The sequence below is a fragment of the Dermatophagoides pteronyssinus genome, unplaced genomic scaffold, assembly GCF_027571235.1.
Source record: "Dermatophagoides pteronyssinus isolate colony J.1.1.1.1 unplaced genomic scaffold, Derpt_VIB-CSIC_2022.12 sq0011, whole genome shotgun sequence".
Classification (NCBI taxonomy): domain Eukaryota; kingdom Metazoa; phylum Arthropoda; class Arachnida; order Sarcoptiformes; family Pyroglyphidae; genus Dermatophagoides; species Dermatophagoides pteronyssinus.
Window position 1 is genome coordinate 60244 of NW_027461535.1, and position 14467 is coordinate 74710.

Sequence of the window (14467 nt, forward strand, 5' to 3'; positions counted from 1 at the left end):
GGGAGATCTTGCCTTGACCTGTTTGAATATTGGTCACCATCATCATCATCGAAAGTCGAAAAATGGATGGTCACCATCATCACCGTAGTCGTGGAAAGTAGAAAAGTAAGCAAAGGTAAATAAACAAACGGAAAAATCATCGATAAACTCTTGCTCTGCATTTTATGCTGTTCCATTTCATATTATAGATCCTGATTTGCAAAAAGGTTGTCCATGTAATGATCCATTATAGAAATGATAACTTTTTTGTTTGAAAAGTTCGTGAAACTTTGTGTTGATAATGATAATGAACACCAAAAAAATATATACTTTTTCAAGGTCTAACCATGGTTGACCAAATAAACAAAAACAAGAACAAGCGAAAAAAGGCGTAATATTTTTAGCAAAACAACAATGGTAATTTATACAGGAAACAGGCAAATCAAATTGGCTAAACAAAAACAATACTAAACAAATGAATGAATGAAATGTATACGAAAAAAACTACAGTTAAAGGATTTGGCGTCAACACAATTTATCCTCAATTGGTGGCCACTATTGCGGCAATTTTTTTAGTGGCTGCTGCTGAAATGCATGGAGGCATGACGACGACCACCACCAATAAAACAAAAGGCATTCATTTCAAATGGCTACTGGTTTTTGTTTTTCGGTCACAAATATTTCTGGAACACATTTTCAGATTTGGTGTTGGTGTTGATGACTACCTATACAATGTTGGTGAAATACCTTTATTATTATATTATATTTTGATTTTTGTTTTGATAATAAATAAAACTTGAATATCAAAATCCAGTTGTATTGTTACCATTCATTAACTTTGATTAGTTAACATGTGCAGCTAACAATAATAATCATTTTGAATTTTCCGTGTTTATCATTAACAACTTTTTTTAATGGTCATTATTTCCGAATGATGATTATCCAAATAAATAAATCATTTTTTGTTTGTTTTGATAGTAACCTGGTTTGAATTCAAAATTAGCTCCAAATGTTCCAACAAAAAAGCCATGTTTGTTGTTATCGAAATTTGAATGAATAGTTGCATTTCCGATTTTCTCAATCATTTTTCGAATCACTTATTGATTATGATGAGATGCTTAATTATCAACTACAGTGATAAGAAGAACATTCAGCCAATTGGACAATCAATCATAATTCTAGTCATTATATTGAATGTGATATGCATTTTTTCCCCAACATCATGTGTTCAACATCATCAAGTTTATCGTCGTGAAAAACGTCCTGATCGCTTAAAATTTGAAATCGAACGTCCCGTCGATTGTAGTGTGATTGGCCATCCAAATGCTACATTGAATGAATGTGGATATTGTGTTGGTCAACAAACCAACCTGGATTTCGATCATGGAAAAGATTGTCAAGGAGGTATACTATAAATTTGCTGTTCAAAAAAATCTGATAAAATTTTGTTCAAGTTTGTTTTGGTAATACAACCATAGATTGCATGGGTGTTTGTGGTGGCGATGCATATCTTGATGAATGTTCAGGAATTTGTATCCAACCAGGTAGGTGATATTTTGTTCGGAGAAAAAAGAATCATTTTGCAACAAAAAATTCCACAGATTTAGTTGCAATCGATAAACATTCATCAATAGTATTGATGAATCGAGATTGTCGTGGATTATGCTTGAATCCATCGGCAACTGTAATTGCAACCGCAACTGACAGCAACGACAAAGAATCGTCATCGAATCAACAACAACAAAACAATCCATCAGTTACTGCAACACAATCATATCAATTGGATCGTTGTGGATTTTGTTCACTTTCATCCACACAACAACAATCAACACCATCAATGAATGATCCAATGACAATGTTGTCACCATCAATGGATTGCAAAGGAAATTGTCAACTTCCTGGCTTAGTCAAGCATTCGATTGTATGCGGACAATGTATTAATCAACAAAATGAAATGTCAACTGTTATCGATAATTGTGGACATTGTCTATCCGAAGGTCATCCATGTTCTTGTGATCGGTATGTTCACTCAGTCAACCATAACAAAATAACAAAATGGATATTATTTCATATAGTGATCCAATACGCTGTGGTTGTATTGATCAGAATAATTGTTATCTGATCAAAAACCTGATGCCAATGGCTATACCTAGTACGGTTCCCGTCAATGTAAGTCAATGTATTTCATTTCGACAAATTTTAATCTTTTTTAAATAACCGACAAACAAAGATATCGATTGTTGGTTATTTTTATCCATATGTAAATCAATTGTATTGTGTAATACGTTCACAATCTGAATTTGAAATTATCGAATCATTTCCGGTACAATTTTTATATAAAAATAAAACATTCATACAATGTACAGTCAAATTGGAACAATGTATGTATTATAATTACTTTTCAATCATTTCTCTTTTTTCCTCAATCAATCTCTATTGTTGTTTGTTGCAATCGAAAGGGGATGTTTGTGTGTGAATGCAATACAATCGAATCCACTATACTCAATTTAGTTTAGTCATTCGATAACCAAAAAACAAAACAAAACCATTATAGGCTACCATTTTGGAAATATAATATTATGTTATGGATAATTATTGGGAGTGGAAATAGAAATTATTTGATTATTTTTTTGATTATGAGATGAAATGTCCATTAATTATTATACGTGATCTCATTATCAAACAGTTTCAGTTTTTATAAATTAGATTCATGGTCATCGGTATTGGAGATATTTTGCTAAACACTGAAAAATGAATGAAATTATTTTCACAGGAAATTCTCATGAAATTTACACAATTTTTGGGTTTTTCCTTATATTTCCTTTTCTGTAATCTGATAATAATCTGATCATGAATTTCTTTGCTCCAAACAAAATGTATAGCTGGCCAATATGTAATGGGTTTAGGTTTTCGTTCGAATGTGCTGATCACACCTCCGAAAGATTTGCTGCAATTATATGTTTTCGATTCGAAAGCAGGTAAGTCCGCTCATACCAATCAATAATATTTTGTCAAAATCCTCATTAATTAAATTCACTTAGTTAATCTGACAACAATCCAACCACAACGATCATTTTCCAATGAATCTGATTTGCCATTAATGATCAAATTTAATGATGACGATAATCATGAACTGCCCCCAACACCTATTCGATGTTTAGTTCAATACGAAAGTGGTGAACAAGAACTCAGTGATTATGGCCAAGATCAATATTCATGTCGATTAAAGGAATCTGGATTGCGAACAAAATCACAAACAATACGTTTGTATCCCACATTTGATGGCATCAATCTAATCGGTCCAGGATTTGATCATCTTATTCAAGCTTCCGCACCGAAAATATTTCCATTATCATCATTCATATCGGAAGATAGCCTGTCGATCATTGTTAATTTTGATAAATCAGTCAATATTGAATTGATTGAAAATCATATCCGTGAAAATATTGTTGATATTGGTGATGATGATGATTTGGCATTAATAATGTGTGATTATCTTCTCACCGAATCAACTATTGAACAATTGAGTTTATTCGAATTGGAAAGTTGTCGATGGGCCACACGAACACAATTTATAATATCCATATTGAAACCATTTGCATCGGATATGATTGAAATCCAATTCAAACCACAAGTTCTATCGGAATATGGACAAAAATATTCCTTACTGAACGAAGCATCATCGGCAAACATATCAAAACTGTCGAATCATTTGAATTGGTGGAGTTATGAACCAATGATTGCCATCATCGGACCTAATGAAATTTCTTTTTGTGGCATATTTTCATTGATTGGACATTATTCATCACCACGTGGTACAACCGATGTAGATTTTGAATGGAAAGTCTCCGGTGAAGTAACTTCGGATTTAAGACAATATGTTCAAAGTCAACGTAAATCAACAAATCTATTGTTGAATGCTGAAATGTTTGATATAAATACTGAATATTTGTTTACATTCACTGCATTCATACATGCACGACGTCAAAGTATCGAAGCACAACACTCTTTAATTCGCCTTGGATATGAATCACCAAATTTGATTATTTACTCAACCAATCTATTGAACAACAATCCCATTCATGAAAATGATCCAGTCATATTGTTTGGTGATTTTACCATACCGGATTGTATATTTCCACCACAATTAATAACAATGCATTGGGCAACTAATGATCCATCAGTATTGTTTCCAATCAAACAAATCGGTAAACGCTATTCATCGATATTTCGTATTGAACCATATTCAATGCCACCAGATCATCTGACATCATTCACATTGAACGCTTATATTGGTTTCTATACAAATCAATCAAGCAAAGCTATGTTTTCCATTAAACCAAAGCCAGTACAATTGAAAGCTAACCCAGCCAATGGAATTAATCGTATTACAATTGGTTCAAAAAGTGGAATGCTTATAATTCCATCCAACACCAATGATAATATCCGTCAAAAACGTTTGGTTTATCAATGGAGTTGCCATGACACGAAAACTGGACAACCTTGTTATTATAATTTTCAATCATCATTCAATCATGGTGGTTTACATAAAAATCCACTGTTAATCACACGGGAAATTCAAACACAAAGTTCATTAGTATTGAATTCAAGTTCATTTCAACCGAATAATCAATATTTAATTGGACTTCAAGTTTTCGATGCAAATGATAGTCGTTCCAATTCTGAAACAGAATATATTCTACTAAATGTTTTGGACGGATTAAAACCACAAATATTCGTGGGTCCCGTCTATATAAATGGTGAATATTTAGTACCATATAATCAGCATTTTTCTACATTTGTTATTCCATCGGGAAGTGATATTGTAATCAAAGGAAAAGTTTTGCTTCAAAATGGATTGAAATCGGTTCAATGGAAATCACAAACATTTCGTTATCCATTATTATGGGCTAATGATCCAATCAATGGTGGTGATCAGGAAATTCATACCGAACTTTATTTATATGGAGGTTTGTTTGTTTGCATTAACATTGATGATTTTTGTTTTCATGCTTTTTCATGTCTATCGAAACAGATACATTGACTGCATATGGAACATATAATTTTAAATTAGAAGCATGTAGTTATACGAATGAATGTAGTTGGGCAGAAATTTCATTATTAGCAGCTCAATCAACAACAATGTGTGAAGTTGGAATTGAATCTCATGTTGAATTCGAAATGGTAAGCTTAATCAATCACCTGCTATTCACTTTCCATTCATTTTGTTTGTTTATTATATCACTAGACGTTTGCCAGTATTGAAAAGTGTAATCTTTCACCAAGTTCATCACCGGTTACTTATCAAATATATTTGGAAGATGAACATTATTCATTGAAATTACCATTGACAATGCCACAACTATCACCGGTGATAATTTTTCCAGGAATTCCTGTACCAATTTTTAATGAAAATCAATTAACACGATTAACGGTGAAAACATGTGATCGTTTTCAAACCTGTACACTACATCGATCATATCCAATACGTGTTGAGCATTCGCCTAACTTAACCCAATCAATTTTGCAATTAATACAACATGCACGGCGAGTGTATCAAACTGGTGATATACTTATGGCAATGAACTATTTGAATCCTATCCTATTGAAACATGATTTCGAAACAATAGAAAACGTAACCAATTTATTTGAAATGGCAATCAATTCAAGTATTGAATTTGCAACCACAGCATTACAATTACCAAATTTAACCCTAAGTCCAGGACATTATGAATTGATGTTCAGTATGTTTAGTCATGCATTACATAAAACCGACAAACTTGAATTACGAAGAAAACTGCTTAATCTTATTATACGTTATTTTGAAAAAGCTGATGCTCATCACATCAAAATATCGATCAAAAATATCCGTATCATTTATGCTAATGTTATGAATTCATTTGTTTCATTCAATCACAATCATCGCCGAGAGAATGATGATGAAGAAAATCGAAAATTCCTCAAAGATATACGTCAAACATATCGAAGCATTAAGCAAGCGATTGCAACAAGAATACCATTAGGTGCACATACAGTAATATTGGCAGAACGAATCAATTATCACGAAGATTCAACAACCACAACCACATTGCCAACATCCAAAATTCATACAGCCTATACTGAAATTGTTCATTCGGATAATGTTGAAGATTTATTTCTAAAAGTACAAATGTCTCCCAATCAAACCATTCAGGCTAAAGTGCAATTTGGACCAGAAATTCGACAAATGTTCAATAAAAGTTGGAATTGTGGTCGCCCAAGACATTTATGTTCAAGTATTGTACAATTTGTTACTGTATTCCCGGATGATAATCCATTTCCTCATCCAAGTGATCAGCAATCACATCGATTATCATCCATCATCGATATATCTATTCATGATCCATATAATGGTCGTGAACAATCGATTCGTGGCCTATTTAAAGCATCTATTTTTGAATTGACTGTTATTGGAAATGATTCCTTCGGTGGATCCGATTATTCCACTAAATGCCATTATTTTGATGAAACCAAACAAAAATGGTTGATGGATGATATACATCCATTAGGCATTGCATATAATCAAGCTGGTTGTTGGTCTGGTCATCTTTCCAGTTTTATTGTTCTAAGAACAGTAATGGGAATTAATGCTGATTATGTAATCGGGGTTTTGGTCGCCTGCACCATGGGTGTATTGGTATTAGGTATGATGGTTGTTTTCTATGTTCAACGCAAAAATGATAATATTGCTGCTTCGAAAAAAGCTGCCGATGAAGCAAAGAATGGCCATTCAATCGATAAAAGCAAATTATCCAATGATAATGATCAATATTCAAAACGAAATGAACATATTGCCAATCTTAAACGAAAACATCATACTGCCAAAGTTGGTGTTGCAAATGAAACCGAAACCGAAATTCAAAGCAAAACGATTGTAGTGACTGAATGACAATTCAATAAGGTATTTAATATACCCAACAATTTTCTATTTTCATTTCCACAAAGACAAAATCCCAATGTTTTAGCCAACCCAACAATATTCATTGAATAAAATTTGATAAACTTTTTTTAAAAATCAATAAAAACATGGCACCATCTGCTTGTTGATATTTAAACAGTTATGGACCATCGGGTAAAAGAACTGGATATCAGGTAGAGAAAGAGAGAGAGAGAGAACAAGACAGGACTAGATCAACCTTAAAACACAATCAATTCATTCATTCATTCAATATGAATGGTTGAAAGCAAGTTTCTTAAGGTGATGCTCGATTCAAGTTAGTTGGACGATGGTGGTAGATCGTACCGTTATGATATCATATAATAAATGATCAAAGGTATATGTCATTGACCTTAAACCCACAACTACAATCATCATCATTATTTGGTTTTCAACTCATAAACATTGAAAATATTCATCGATTAAAATATTTTTTAGAAAAAATGAATTTTGCTTTCAAATAGTAATCGTTATCGATTCACAGATTAGATTAGATAAACAAAAAATGTTTTCAACAAAAATCAATCAAAATAATAAAACAATGATTATTGGATTGTTAATCTTAATCCTGAACATCTCTACCATCGCCACTACCAATCAACGATCCAAAATTTTATCCAGTTCAACAAAATCATCACAATGGCAAGGAATTTCATCTACGCTAAATCAATCGTCATCCGGATCAGCATCGTCATTACAACAGCCAACACAACAACGTATTCATCAATTGAATAAATCACAAAATGAACAATGGATTGGTAATGGTCATCTGCAATTTACATTCGATTTATTGGCCGCTATATTTATGAATAGTATTGATTTGAAAACTGGAAATTTTGATTCGATTGTATTTTCACCGTTCAGTATTCAATCAATGTTAATGATGATACATTTAGGTGCTAAAGGTGTGACGCGAAACGAAATTACCAAAATGTTGCATTTGGATCCATCGGAAAATAATGTTACATTTTCCAAAACGCATGAAGCTTATAGCCAAGCTGTGAAAAGTTTAATCGACGATTCAAACATAAGTAAATCATTGCATAGTGCTAATCAGATTTTTGTGCAAGAAACGCTGCAAGTTTCCCCGACATATTTATCCGCATTGAATCATTATCATTTTTCCTCGATTCGTTATCTGAATTTTGCCAAAGAATCGAATCAAGTATTAACCACGATTAATGATTGGATTGAAAAACAAACCCAACATATGATTGCCAACTTCCTCACAACACCACCATCACCGGCAACAACATTAATGGCGGTTAATGCCATCCGGTTCAAAAGTGATTGGCAATATCGTTTTGATCCAAGCGATACCGAAAAAGCAGCCTGGTTTCGAATGTTGAACGGTCAAATGGCGTCAGTCGATATGATGGTCGGTCAGCATCCGGTGGCATTTGCTTATAGCCCATCGCTTCAAACATCAATCATAGAATTACCATTCAAAATGCAACGTTTGAGTTTTTTCCTTCTACTTCCTAACGATACTTTTGGTCTGTTTTCATTGTTGAATTCATTGAACGCAACTGCATTTGCTGATCTAATTTATTCGATGCGTAAAGTTGGCAACAATAACAACAACGGTGATAAAACATTTGGAGCAGGATCACCAAGTGGTGGTGGTGGTGTGAATATTCGCTTACCGAAATTTTCGATAAGTTCAATGCCACGAATTAGTGAAATAATGAAAACCCAAATGGGTGTAAAAAGTTTATTTTCAACTGAATCAGCTAATCTAGAAGCTATGTTCAATCGCTATAATGGCCGTATTCATATGGGTGATTTATTACATAAAGCTATCATCAAAATTGATGAACAAGGTAGTATTGGTGCAGCTGTAAGTACATCATCTATTGAACGTATCGGCGCATTTAATGGACCTTATTTTGAAGCTGATCATCCATTCATTTATCTATTGATGGATAAACAAACTGGCTTGGCATTGTTTGCCGGTATTTATGCTGGACCATCAAAAGATGATCAAAAAGAAATACAAAAATCATCAACATCAACATCTACAGCAACAGCAAAAACACCAATCCAACAACCAATGAAAAATCCCAGTCAACCGCAAACGCAAACACAATCGCAATCGCAACCACAATCATATCATCATCGTTTACATTTAAATCAATATACAATATTCGGTATGCAAACTGATAATATTGATAATAATAATAAAATGAAATATAAATTGTAAAATCTTTTTTCTAAATAAAATTTGAGCTTGTCGTTTTATTTGATTTTTGACTAGTTGAATCATTTTTATTGAAAAAAAGGGAAGAAAATATCCACCATAGTCATTGCCACAATTTGTTTCATTACAATTCACCCAGTCAAATCATTAATTGTTGAGAGCACGAGAGAAAATTTTTTCCGATTCTTCAAACGATAATGGCTATGGTTGATAATAATATTGGAGAGAAAACATGAAATCTTTCCTTAAAAAAAATCAAAACTTACAGTCAATAATTGATGCCTAAGCTGTTCAGTATTATTCAACAATAACAATTGTTTACGTTGATAAAATATCAATGCTTTACTTATGGAAATCAGTACATAAAATGGTCGTGATCCATTGATCAGGCAGCCAATTACTTTGTCCAGAACTCTATAGACCAAATTAAAAAAAATCAATCATATCATACACACACATCAATCAATCAATCATCATACCTAATAACAAAATTTTGATGTATTATACCGGCAAAAAAACGAACAAACCAAGTTATCATTGGTCGAAATTCATTTACTTTTTTCCTATTTATTAAATTCTGCCGACATATCCATGATGATGATGATGATGAATTTGATTGATTCTGTAATGTTGTTGATGATGGCTGTGGTGACATCATTAATGGTGTTTGTTGATTACCGGTTGTCGGTAATTGTTGTTGTTGATGATTATTATGAAAAAATTGATTAGAATTACTATTGTTGTTTGTACCGCCATTATTGTCAGTTTGTTGTTTGATGATTCCATTCTCAACCAAATGATTATGTAAGGCATTGTCTTCATGTGATAGATATTGAATGAATTTTTCATACTGCAATATTTGAATAAAATTATCCTATGGAAAATAAATGGCAAAATAGAAAAAGCTTTACCGTTTCGATCAATGTTCCCAGATTGGAATTGATAATCAACATGAAATGTTTATAAATCCAATAAGCATCTTCAAATGTATATGGTGATGACATTGGCGAATTTGTATGAACAAATTCTTTGGCAAAAACTTCACTTAAAACGAGTAAATCACATGTATCCATTTTTTGTAACTTAATAATAAAATTAATGATAAATTTCTTGCATAAATAACTAACTGACTAACCTGGTGAGCAATGTTTATTGTTGATGCTAATTGTCTGGTTTCCAATAGAAATATCAAGACAATCATACGCGGATGATCTTCAATATTAATTCTTTGGGCTAGCATTCGATTATCAATAACGGGGTCATTAATCAAACCCATTACTGTAAGTGCATGAATTATATCCATGACAATTTTACGTCGTACTTGGCATCGAAATTCGGTGATCCGATTGTCTGGCCGTATAACATCCAATAATAATTGCCATACTTGTTTACGTTGTCCAGATGACAGTGAATATCGGGAAGCCAATTGTGCTAATCGCGACAATAGATCAGGTGGATTTTCACGTAAAAGAATTTCTAATGATTTTTTCTCTTCGATACCACCGAAACCAACTTTTTCATAATAGCCATAACGAAAATTACGATCATCATTGGACGACATTCTTCATTCGTCAATCAATTCGATATATCACAGCCACTTTCACTCTCTATTCAACAAATCAATGTATTTTGTGCGTGTTGAGAGTATTATTTTGTTAACAGAGGAACCATAAATCGTTCATTTGATTGAACCAATATATCTGAGATTTTGAGGTAGATGATAGTGATGATAAAAGTGAAAAAAACATTCCCTCCAATCAAATCAATCGATCAATAAGAGAAAATGAATGAATGATGATGGTGATGCCACACTCTCAATGTTGATTGCCATTATTTGATAGGATAACTTTATTTATATGTCATGTCTTATACAATATCCATATCATTATACATTACATTACTTCTTTTACATTGGAATATTATTATTATATAATCAATTCATTCCATCAACAACAACAACAAACTAACAAACAACAACTAAAACAACAACAACATTCGAATCAATATGATCCTATTGCATTGACAAAAAAAGTGTGTATGTGTTTAAAGTAAAAAAATAAAATCAATTCATCTAAAAGGCGTTCATAATAAAATGATGATGTGCCAATTTCAAATCAAATCAATTATCCAATATGAATTGTATTGCAAGATTAAATTTGGAATAAAATTTTGGATCACATGGCTATTTTTTAAAAAAATTGATATTTGATGACGACGATATATATCGTTAATTTATCAATCTTTCAAGACAAGTGCATTTTCCAATTACGAGCAATAAAAAAAATACAAGGATAACAAGCGAACATTTTTTTTTTTTGTTTTGTTTGATACACACTCCTCGATAGACTATGCGCGAATTCAATATATCCAATTCATGCACCAGCTGAAATGGCTATATCCATCCATGTTGGTCTTTGTTTTGTCCGTTGTTATTGTCTGAACGATATCTTCTTTACACAAAAACTTGAATGAGCTTGCCAAAAATCAGTTTTGATGTTCGTCAAGTAAGAATTTAATGTTGCGTCGTCATTGATGTGAATGTGATGATTATTCAGTTGATCTAAATTGGTGAAATAAAAAAACTAAGGAATTTTCATTTATTTCGTTTTTAGTTTCTTTATAGCGAAACATTCAAATTCAATTTCACTACGTCTTGAAATAAGCTTAATTCTACAAACATTTTGATTTGATCTCAAACCCTTTGAAACTTTCCTCAAGAAAAGAAAAATGGATAATAATAAAAATTATGTTATGATTTGTAATAAAATTGATTCATTATTATTCAAAGAAATGAAACAACTCGAAGTGAAAAATGGAATGTTATCCACGGTTGATGAATTGGCCGATCAAATAGCCCGGTTATGGAATTTGGATAAACAAACATTCGGTTTGTATTTGACAATCTTTTTAAATTGATTTTTTAATCATTTCTATTTACTCTGAAGATATTGTGTGTTTTGGTAAATTGTTGGATTTTTCAAAAACATTGGATTTTTATGGCATTGAAAATGGTACAATGTTATATTTGTTGAAGAAAAAATCAACCACCAATTCGGCGGAACGTGAAAAAAATTTACAAAAATCCGACAAACCTAATGATAATGGTGATGTATCGAACAATCCGTCTTCGTCGTTTACGTTGACAACTGAACAACAAGGTCAATGTATTGCATTGAAAAGTGCACTATTGAATCCATCATTTCGACAAGTTATTGAAAATTTATCCGATTTTGATAATCGGGAAAATCTGATGACCGTTAATCAAGAATTACGAAATGATCCATCGTTGTTCGGTGTATTGAGCGATTCTGAATTGTTACATGCTTATATAAGTAAAAATAATATCAAAAATGTGTTGCAAAAATATCCGCATTTTTTAGAAGTTGCTACACATGTATCAGCTACATTTCATGAAGAAATCAATTCCTCCACAATGCATCAAAATCTTGGTTATCGTGGTTCATCAATGAATTATTCAATCGATGCTATATCGGAAGATGAAGAAATGGATGAAAGTGAAACATCATCCATTTCATCAACCAATACAAATGGTTCATCGGTTCGTCGTTTAAGTGATCCAACATCATTCGCATCGATGCTGATGCAAGCATATAACCATAATCACAATCGTCAATCGCAACAACAACTTGCATCTAGCAGTAGCAGTAACAATCTAAACAATTCATCTGTTATCACACAAGGTATTCAAATTAATCATTCTTTTTGTTTGTTTTAATTAAAAAGCAAAATTTAATTAAATTGATAGATATGCTCCGGCAAGCATTGCAATCAACGTCATCATCGTCAAATATACCAAACATGATGAACGAAATGTCTTCATCATCCCATCATCATCATCATCATCCTCACCATGATCACTCTGATCGTCATCAACAATCTCAATGTGAAACATTTCCAAATATTGCATCAACGAATACACAACAAGATTGTATGGTTACTAGTCGTGATAGTACACGATGTAATACACCACAACCACCACCATCATCATCTTCGGCCGATCCAAATGATAATCGAACACCAGCACAGATTCTTATTGGTTGGGCACCACAATTACGTCAGATGCGTGAATTAGGTATTACCGATGATATTGTTGCCATACAAGCATTAGAAGCAACTAATGGTGATGTACAGGCTGCAATCAATATTATTTTTAGCGATATGTCTTAACAAAATGATGATAATTTCATTTTCAATTGGCTTCTTTCAAAATAATTCGAATAAAAAATATTTAAATCAATTTTCATTTTTTACTCGTTAGATGGCGTTGACTGTTTGCAATAGAAAAATGTTAATAAAAAAACAACGTTGTTTTTCCTTTTCCCGTGTGTGTGAGTGAGCGTGAGTGTTTTATTTTTGGCCACACGTGCAAGTTGAAAATTTGTATTCATTTTTTTCTGAATTTTCATCGTAAAAAATAAATCTTATTTTAAAAATGGCCATTACACCTGTTTACAAACCGGAAATTATTAAAAAACGAACGAAAAAATTTCGTCGTCATCAATCGGATCGTTATCGTAAATTGAAGGTAATATTCTCCTTAAATTCAATTCAATTCGATTGTCAATGTTTTTCTATTTTGATTTTCAATTTTTTGTTTTATCAATGTTTAGCCAAACTGGCGTAAACCAAAAGGTATTGATAATCGTGTTCGTCGTCGTTTCAAAGGACAGATTTTGATGCCCAATATTGGTTATGGTTCGGCCAAACAAACCAAACATATGTTACCAAATGGTTTTCGTAAAGTTTTGGTACATAATTTGAAGGTAAGTTTGTTCATTCATTTACTTTGTTGTCCTATTCATTTATATGAATTATCAATTCTAAACTTTTTTGTAGGAATTGGAAGTACTAATGATGATGAATCGACGATATTGTGCAGAAATTGCACATTCGGTTGCATCGAAAAAACGCAAAGAAATTGTTGAACGTGCCCGACAATTATCAATCAAAGTGACGAATGGTGCAGCACGTCTTCGTACTGAAGAAAATGAATAAAAAACATTTTTTAAAATAAATTTTTTCTTTCATTTTGACTAAAAATAAAAATCTCATTTCCCAATTCGATCAATTGGTGTTTTTATCATTATTTTTTCCTGATCCGGTTTTTGATTTTCACACACACACATCATCATCATCATCATCGATGTTGTAAAACGTTCGATTTTTTTTGTGGAATAAAATTCGAATTTCGAATTTTCAAAGATTCGAATTATGTGGTGGCCACAAAGTTATAATGTGGATTTTTTTCAAAATTTCATCAAAATACATTGTATATGAATGGTTTGATTCAT

General features: G+C 32.2%; 5 protein-coding genes across 5 annotated transcripts; 4 read left to right on the plus strand and 1 right to left on the minus strand.

Moving 5' to 3' along the window:
• The first annotated feature begins 965 nt into the window (after positions 1-965).
• On the plus strand, positions 966-7045 carry LOC113797709 (uncharacterized). Its single transcript, XM_027348135.2, has 9 exons — positions 966-1383; positions 1434-1523; positions 1581-1998; positions 2055-2148; positions 2210-2360; positions 2862-2957; positions 3021-4949; positions 5015-5163; positions 5228-7045. The coding sequence occupies exons 1-9, from the start codon at positions 1032-1034 to the stop codon at positions 6905-6907; spliced, it is 4959 nt and encodes a 1652-aa protein (XP_027203936.2). The 5' UTR covers positions 966-1031; the 3' UTR covers positions 6908-7045.
• A 142-nt stretch (positions 7046-7187) lies between these two features.
• On the plus strand, positions 7188-9196 carry LOC113797711 (leukocyte elastase inhibitor-like). Its single transcript, XM_027348137.2, has one exon. The coding sequence runs from the start codon at positions 7461-7463 to the stop codon at positions 9156-9158; it is 1698 nt and encodes a 565-aa protein (XP_027203938.2). The 5' UTR covers positions 7188-7460; the 3' UTR covers positions 9159-9196.
• Positions 9163-11373, minus strand: TBC1d7 (TBC1 domain family member 7). The gene is made up of 5 exons (XM_027348139.2): positions 10291-11373; positions 10067-10237; positions 9635-10005; positions 9422-9569; positions 9163-9356 (listed from the first exon to the last, which is right to left on the minus strand). Exons 1-5 carry the CDS (start codon positions 10714-10716, stop codon positions 9303-9305), a joined length of 1170 nt encoding a protein of 389 aa, XP_027203940.2. The 5' UTR covers positions 10717-11373; the 3' UTR covers positions 9163-9302.
• Positions 11374-11534: 161 nt separating this feature from the next.
• Positions 11535-13413, plus strand: LOC113797712 (uncharacterized). The gene is made up of 4 exons (XM_075821577.1): positions 11535-11659; positions 11768-12042; positions 12101-12856; positions 12922-13413. Exons 2-4 carry the CDS (start codon positions 11883-11885, stop codon positions 13341-13343), a joined length of 1338 nt encoding a protein of 445 aa, XP_075677692.1. The 5' UTR covers positions 11535-11659; positions 11768-11882; the 3' UTR covers positions 13344-13413.
• A 74-nt stretch (positions 13414-13487) lies between these two features.
• RpL32 (Ribosomal protein L32) lies at positions 13488-14240 on the plus strand. Its single transcript, XM_027348141.2, has 3 exons — positions 13488-13701; positions 13787-13939; positions 14013-14240. The coding sequence occupies exons 1-3, from the start codon at positions 13609-13611 to the stop codon at positions 14169-14171; spliced, it is 405 nt and encodes a 134-aa protein (XP_027203942.1). The 5' UTR covers positions 13488-13608; the 3' UTR covers positions 14172-14240.
• The last annotated feature ends 227 nt before the right edge of the window (positions 14241-14467 follow it).